Consider the following 8,349-nt stretch of genomic DNA (forward strand, 5'->3'; position numbering starts at 1 on the left):
GATAGGAAAAAAAACTAGCAAAATAAAAAAATAATATCTATCCTGATACTGGAATTAGGTACAGGACCAAAAGCTACTTAGAAAAAGTGAACCAATATGGAGAAATAAAACCAACGTCATATTCGGGCGGGTGTCAATTATGTTAACTGTATTTTGTAACGGACGTGACGTCAGCTGTCATGCCCTGCCGCCAGCCAAGCCGCCAAGCCATATTAACACGCCCCCTTCCGCCACAGCCACCGCCACCGCCGCCAGCCAAAGCCAACGAAGGGGGGATAGTGTTAATAAAACAAGCCGTGCCAGCCATTTCTACCTACTTTTCTGCATTCTTGCACAAATAAAAGAACTTATCGTTACGCTGCTGGTTTTTATTGTCACATCATTTGCAACAATCAGAAGTGGCATAAAGAAATGAAACAACGTCATATACACGCTCAGATCTCTCGGTATTCTGACAAGTTGGAAAAAAAAGATGATGAAATTCCTATTCCACCAGCGAGGAAGGTGTTGAAAAATTTGCTTCAGAAGGAGGTCCACAAGGCGATACTTGAACTACATGATGAAGAACCTGGAACAATCAAACCAAAGGAATATCGACGTCGTCGGACGAAGAGCGCCCGCCGCCCTGTCCTTCCATCATTCTGGTTCACGTGGACGGAAACTAGAAGAGCAACAACGTGGAGTAACCCACTGCGGCACTACGAGCTTCACGGCGCTTCATGAGATTCACGGCTACGAGCTTCCTTCTCCCTGCCTGCGACGCTGCTGCGCGGCGAAGACGGCTACATCAAAGTCATCAACATGGGCTCGGAGACCATCATGTGGCCGCCGGGCGAGATCCTGCCGAGGGCCAACAGCTGCGAGGAGCCACAGCCAAACAGCCAGGTGTGTTGCATTTCTACTTGCCCTAGCCATGCCATTACAAATATTTCGAGACTTGAGGGTAGAAAAAAAAAAAAAAAAAAGGAGCCATTAAATAATAAGGGTCATTCAGATTTAAAAAATACAGTATAAGCATTACTTTGCTACGAATACACATGATTTAGGTATTGCCAATTTAGTCCAAATGCAAATTAAGCTTACTAGTGATCAGCCCATGTATTGCCACCTTTACTTTCTCATAATGAACAAACGATAGTTAAATCTAAAGCCAATTAACTTTTAGATGCCGGCATTATAAAATAATCTGAAGCTAGTCATGCTTCACCAGTGGTCTTATTAAGAAACAGAACGGCGACAGTAGGCTATGCGTTGATTATCGTGCGTTAAACGCTATGGTAAAATATAAAAGTATCCACCGAACAGTACTTCAAGAGTTTAGATTTAGCCCAGGGCTACCATAAATTAAGCATTGTGCCAGACACACAACTGCTTTCATTACGCCGCAAGGTCATTATTTCAAGTACACTAGAATTCCTTTTGTTTTAGCAAATGCGCCATCTGTATTCATGCGTTTCTTCTTTTTCTCCACCTTATTCCACTAGGTGGGGTAGTTAAATGCGTTTAATAAATAAAATAATTGAGTCTGTGGGTAGAAAAGAAATGGGTAAATATAAATGTAAGTCAAATCGAGATACTAGCAATTTGAAACGATTTACCTCTACCCTCAGTTGGTATAAAATCAGGTTCAATAATTATTGAGAAAGTACTTGGGAAATTTTATGGTGGAGACTTAAAATTAAATGAGTAAATGCTCATTCTTGGAGAAAAAAGTAACTTATTTAGGTCATGAAATATCTTCAGACGGTATACAGCCAGGTGCAACAAAAATTGACGGCCGTTTCGCAGTTTCCTGTGCCAATTAATGCTCATAGTGTGCGACAGTTTATTGGTTATGTTACTTTAGAAAGTTTATTCCCAGTTTTGCCGTGATTGCGCGTCCATTAACTGAGTTAACAAAAAGAAAAATCATGGGTGTGGGGCCGTGAACATAACGCGAATTTCGAACAACTGAAAAACAGTTTGTTCCAAACCTATGCTAGCTCTGTATAATCTTATGCTTCTTACAGAAATACAAACCGATGCGTGTAACTTAGGAATTTCTGGTATACTATTACAAAACAAACTGACAACTCACTACGGCCTGTTATGTATTTTAGCCGGGTTACTAGGAAGGAAGAGAGTGTGTATCATAGTTAAGAGCTCAAAACCTGGCGGTCGTACAATCGCTTCGTAGGTTCCGTGTTTATGAAGTAGGTAAACATGATATAATAGAAACTGATTGTACTGTGGTTTGTGCTACGCTTACCAAACGCGACATTATACCACGCATTGCGCTATGGTGAGTTTTGAAAGAAGATTTAGTGTTGAGTATAGACCTGGTGAACGTATGGAACATTTGTAGACGCGCATAATAGGCATCCTGTTGACATGATGACTGTGCAAGGACGAAAAGCTTAGTTCGATTATAAAGCAATCTATACTAACATTATAAAGCTGAAGAGTTTGTTTGTTTGAACGCGCTAATCTCAAGAACTGCTGGTCCGATTTGAAAAATTCTTTCAGTGTTAAATAACCCATTTATTGAGAAAGGTTATAGGCTATATAACACTGAGACCGCTTAGACGATCACTGTGTCACGCTAAGACCAATACAAGCGAAGTACCAGTAAAGAAACACTGGTTATTTTCCCTTTTGAGAGCTTCCGGTGCGTGCGCTGCAGAAACTGTTAAGGTTTCGCTAAAATAATGTGACAGAATTGTTCTCCTTTAAAAGATCTAAAAAAAATAATGTCCGTGATAGCATATGTCTATATGTTAAGGTTGGCTCACTATAACGTTTTTTTATGCTAACCAAATTTGTTCTAAAATAAAGCATTATTTGTGAACTATATTCCACGCGGACGAAGTCGCGCTGATGTTAAAAATAATTATGAACTAGTTCGAAAAAATTTTAAGGGAAATAGACTCGCAGTCCCTTTGGCTAAATGGAAAATTGTACGAATGCACTATGACGACGTTTGTCACGTGGATCTAAATCATCGTTTAGCTTTGATTAAAAGCCAATATTGGTTCTTAAAATGACACGCTTTATTAGGAAATACGTGGCAGCATGTCTTTATTGTACACATGAGAAGGATAACTATGTTAAAAAAAAGAAGACTGTCTATATCCGATCTCTAAACCATCTGATACTATGCGCATGGTACAAATATATAACATGATGCCCTTCTGGACATCTAAAGGGCACCAACTAGTACATGATCGTAATGAAAGATGCGTTGTCTAAATTTGTGATAGCTGAACTAACGCGTACTGTAAATTCAATCGGGACCATTCGTGCATTGAAAAATATATTAATAGGGTTTGTCCAGATACCCGAATCACGTGGTGACAGACTACGGGAAAGCTTTTACGAGTAGGTACTTTAAAAAAATATACCAGAAGATAAACAGTTTAGGCATACGTTAAACGGTATTGCTTGTCCGCGCGCTAATTGGCCAGGTTGAACAAACTAAACATTCAATTTTATGTGTTGCGGGCAACTGATCCTAGTGAAGCTACAAATAATTTAGTGAACTCCGTCAATTGAGGCACAAACAACACAATTAAAAGTAACAGCGGCTACAAGCCTTGTGATTTAATCTTTGCGCGCTCTGGTAGGTCAATATGTGATGTTTCGATTCCTGGTCTCGAACCAGAAACTGTGGACGCACGGCGTAAGATAGCTGCAGCTATGATAAAACAAGCGAGGCCTTGTGATTTAATCTTTGCGCGCTCTGGTAGGTCAATATGTGATGTTTCGATTCCTGGTCTCGAACCAGAAACTGTGGACGCACGGCGTAAGATAGCTGCAGCTAGGATAAAACAAGCTAGTACAATAATAACACACAACATTAATATAAAAAAAAGCTCATGTTTATAAGAAAAGGCATTTTGTATCGTAGAGACAGGCGCCAACTGGTTAGTAGCGCCGCTAGGATTAATACCAAATTAGACGATTTATACTCAGGTCCGTATGTAGTAACTAAAGTAGTAGGTAACAATTGTTATCGAATTAGAAGTATATCTAAAAGGTTTACGAAGTTATAAAAACTTCACTGGCCTGGTATCAACAGATTCATTAAAGCCCTATAAAAGTATAGCCCATGTGTCCGATAGCGCTAGTAGTTCCGATGAGCAGCTCGAAACTGAAGACCATTGATTTATTTGAGAACTAAATGTTTTTGTGTGTTCCCCATTGCGGGAGCAATTGTTGCAGGATGGCCGAATGTAACGGACGTGACGTCAGCTGTCATGCCCTGCCGCCAGCCAAGCCGCCAAGCCATATTAACACGCCCCCTTCCGCCACAGCCACCGCCACCGCCGCCAGCCAAAGCCAACGAAGGGGGGATAGTGTTAATAAAACAAGCCGTGCCAGCCATTTCTACCTACTTTTCTGCATTCTTGCACAAATAAAAGAACTTGTCGTTACGCTGCTGGTTTTTATTGTCACATCATTTGCAACAATTTACAAATTTTAATACCATTTCAGCAGTGGGTCACTACAATTGCGGCCTACAAAATCAAAAGCAGCTAAATCCAAGTCTGTCAAATATTTAGGTAAACTACATAAATCGGTCATTACCGATCCTCCTGATCCACGAAGTACTGCTCTTGCTAGGACCAGTGTTAGCAACACTCCTGGTTCGAGAAGCTGAAATAACTTTGTTCGGGTAGCTACGATATTATTTATTATAGAGCAGATTTAAAAATGGGAATATTCCTAATAATTTGAATTTTAAATGACAAAACTTCGTTTACAGTAAGAGTACAGAGTAAAAATAAACTTTTTGAACTTAATTTGCTAGAGATTCAGCTGCATTTGTTAGGTATTGAAAATACTAAAGCCTGTCCAACTAAATAACAAGATAGCGCCATAGTTAATCCATTTTACTACATTAAGGCGTTTAGCTGTCTTTGATTTTATAGGCCTCAATTGTACTTATTTTTAATAAGATTAAAAGTACACTATTGATATAATTATATAGTAAAAACTATTAGGTATTTTCAAAATTAAACAAAGCGTTTTTGGACACAAGTACATATAAACCTTAGTAAACTTCATTACAGAAAATAAGTGTAATTCAACAAAAAAAAAGGACACTTAATTTTACATATTGCATATATTTAATAATATAATTTAACATCAAAATTGTCAAAGGTCTACATTTTATGTTTTTATTTGTTCTTAAAGAGAGTTTTTATATGATAATAGTCTAGCCAATTAAAAATTAAGTAGATTCAATTATGTGACCCAGGTCTCGGGCTATTACTACTCCCCTATAATCTATCAGTAATAGTAGCATTCTCATTTTGCCTATCTCTCGTAGCAATAACAGATAATACAGAAAGTACAACCATTTCTCAACTTGCAAGCCAAACCATGTACTTGCCTCTATTGGCCAAAAAGATTAAACTCTATGTAGATAATAAGACATCCCAGTTGATCTCATTATTATAGACTTCTTGTTCGAGCCACAATTCATAATTCTCTTTGAACTCTTCATCTAACTCTATGTTACTCTCCAGGACACTGTTTATGTCTGTGTCCAAGGGAGTCAGATCAATTTCTTGTTCTGTACCTGTACCATATCTCCTGTGGTTGAATCTGTCTACACTGATTCTTAATGCACATTCCTCACTTTGAAAGTCCCAAGGTCTTGCATCTACATCATTTCCAAATGCCCAATCATCATTTAATCGATGACGAACTTTTGAATATATTGCGCTTATTGTTTTCATGTTTGTTTTTCGCCACTGTCTTCCTAAATATTTAGTTTGCATTTTTAGTAATTTCAGTACATAAAACTGCATCAAGGCATGTCTTACTTTTAATGTTCTTTTCAAAATTGGTGCGCTTTTGAATACAACTAGCATCATGATCCTAGCATTCTTCCATTTTGTTAATTTATTCAAAATTCTCAATAAGTTTATGCATGAGAATACATTTCTCCACGAATATGGAACAGAGGAATCTCCAATGTCTAAATATTCCTTAGTTAATTCTGGTTGTTCACCAATAACACAAGCAGGGAAATCAAATATTGGGATGGAATTCTTGGCTCCTACATAAGACAGTATGTTTTGATTGAAGAACTTGAGAACCAGCGGCATACAGTTTGCATAAACTAAATGTTGTGACATAAATTCAAATTGGTAGACATGATTTAGTTTAAAATGCTTCAAGAGGAGTAATAGGATTGCTGTGACAGCTTTCACAATAATTTCTTTGTGTCTGTTTACATCTATGCCTAGTTTTAAGGATTGGAGAACTGTCATGGGCATTTCTTCAGGTAACAAATCAGCCATAATATTAATAGAATATGTTTTTGCAGTTGAAGTGGGAGCTGCAGCCAAGAGTATCTTTAGCAAAGCAATCATGTATTGAGGCAAATTAGGTAGCATAGCTCTATATAGAATTTCTGCTTCAGTTTCTTCTACATATTTTTCTCCCCTAGTAAGAGGACTCCATGCAATCTCAATTTCTCTCTCAACTTGGATTTCTGATAGACTTGTGTACATGTGTTTCTTTAATATCTCAATACCCTCATGGATGGGCTGTGGCAGTCCAGCTATTGTTTGTCTATCACCTGGTAAAGAATAGCCTACAAACTTAATGCGGACATTATCTAGAAACATATCAATATCTTTTTGACGAACCTTTGACTGCCATGGCAGACTACGGGGTAGTGGCGGTGGGGGTGGTGGACTATCCAACTGTTTAAAGTATACATAATATGGACAATTTTGGCTATTTTCACCTTGCTGATTGTCACTTGACATTGACTGAAACTCCATAGGATAATCTTCAGATCCATTTCCAGTGTCTTCTTTGTCAACAAATATTTGTTCATCAGTTTCATCTAGAGAAGTCTGTTTAGTAAATGTTTGTCTCCTCAGGGCTCTTTCATTTTCCTTTACTTTTCTTTGACTAGGATTTTGATTTTCTAACACATCTGCAGCATTTGGAGGTGGTGAACTGGCTCTCATTCCCTTTATTACTTCCAACGTATCTTCACTGATGGGAGGGAGCCCATGCTGCTCCCTCAACTTTGCTTTTCTTTCTTTTAGTTCCTTTGAGCCACCCAAGTAAACTAATAACACTTTCCACAAAAGTAAGAGAACTTTCTTCATTGGAAAGTGTGGTGTAGTCCCAGCACACAAATGCGTAACCATACTTAATAGTTTCACAGGTAACAACTCATCACCAAATGGTGTGCCTAATTCTTCAGTAAAATTTTTCACGAGATGTGCATACTCAGAATCTGGGCTGTTTTTCTCTGTTCTCATGTATTCAGTTATAAGATATAGAACTGTCAGTATCACTCGCAAGTTTGTAGAGTCAGCTAACGATTCTGCCAATTTTCTTGAAGCTATAGCTGAGCTACTATGAACAATCTCGAGGTTGAGCAATTCCACAAATATTGAAAATGTTCCCATTTCATATAATGTCATAATGTTCACTCGAGCCCAATGTCCTTGTTCGGCATCCGATTGCATTTCTGCCCAGCACCCTTGGGCCAGATAGAGAATGCAACGAATAGCACGCATACGAATTTCGGAGATAGCTACATCGAGATGTTCCAATAGCATCATTACTACAGTTTGTTGTTGTTTTTTTGTTAGTCTTTGCCAACTCGGTGGATGATTAAATTCTTCCATTATATCCTCAAAAGCCTTAACGTTTAGCTGATATTCGGGATGTTCCGTGTAACTATATATTTCAGCAATTTCGTTGGCTTGAGTATCACAGTCATCGTAGACGAAGTCAAGCTCGGGGCTCTCCATGTCGTTAACGCAATCTCCTTCTTCCAGGGGACGGCGAACATCCGGTAATTTAGTACCTCCGCGACGACCATTGCCGTTGGTACCCATTTTGTATACAATGTCATCCAACTTATAAAGTCAACATTTCAGCGATGTTAATTTATATTTCCAAAAATGTATACATTAATATTAAATCCGAAATTGAAGCAATTCGAAACAATACCATATTAATTACAGATTACAGAACATAGAATAGAAGTAGAGCACTAGATAATTGACAGTTTTTTATTGACATATTTTTTCCATCAAATATGAAAAGAGAATATAGCCCATACAGCCAAAAATTTCGTAACAAAGGCCTATGCCAAGATTTTGTTACATAATATAAAAAGTAAAATGGAGCAAATTTTATTATTAAGTTATATAATTTAACGTCAGAAAAGATTAAACCGTAGGTGTTGAATGATATGAACTAAAAAAAAAATTAGTAATAATTTATAGCGAGCTCAATTCACTTTTTCTTATAAAACGCCGCGTCTTATAAATCTTATTTTATTTACTAATCCAGCATTTTAATACACGTCTATCAGATACTTTGGTT

The 8,349-nt window shown here is 37.8% G+C and overlaps 1 protein-coding gene and 1 long non-coding RNA gene across 2 annotated transcripts; one reads left to right on the forward strand and one right to left on the reverse strand.

Annotated features, from left to right (window-relative positions):
• Positions 1-158: 158 nt before the first annotated feature.
• LOC119628882 (uncharacterized) lies at positions 159-4,412 on the forward strand. The gene is made up of 2 exons (XR_009973836.1): positions 159-885; positions 4,201-4,412. It is a non-coding gene; the product is annotated as an uncharacterized LOC119628882 (long non-coding RNA).
• A 673-nt stretch (positions 4,413-5,085) lies between these two features.
• LOC101743153 (striatin-interacting protein 1) lies at positions 5,086-8,049 on the reverse strand. The gene has a single exon (XM_012697160.4). It carries the CDS (start codon positions 7,854-7,856, stop codon positions 5,400-5,402), a length of 2,457 nt encoding a protein of 818 aa, XP_012552614.3. The 5' UTR covers positions 7,857-8,049; the 3' UTR covers positions 5,086-5,399.
• Positions 8,050-8,349: the final 300 nt, after the last annotated feature.

This window comes from Bombyx mori, chromosome 9 (assembly GCF_030269925.1).
Source record: "Bombyx mori chromosome 9, ASM3026992v2".
NCBI lineage: Eukaryota > Metazoa > Arthropoda > Insecta > Lepidoptera > Bombycidae > Bombyx > Bombyx mori.

What these genes read in the sequence shown, in the direction of transcription:
- LOC101743153 (XM_012697160.4), bottom strand. Translation starts at nt 7,856, where the DNA reads ATGGGTACCAACGGCAATGGTCGTCGCGGAGGTACTAAATTACCGGAT.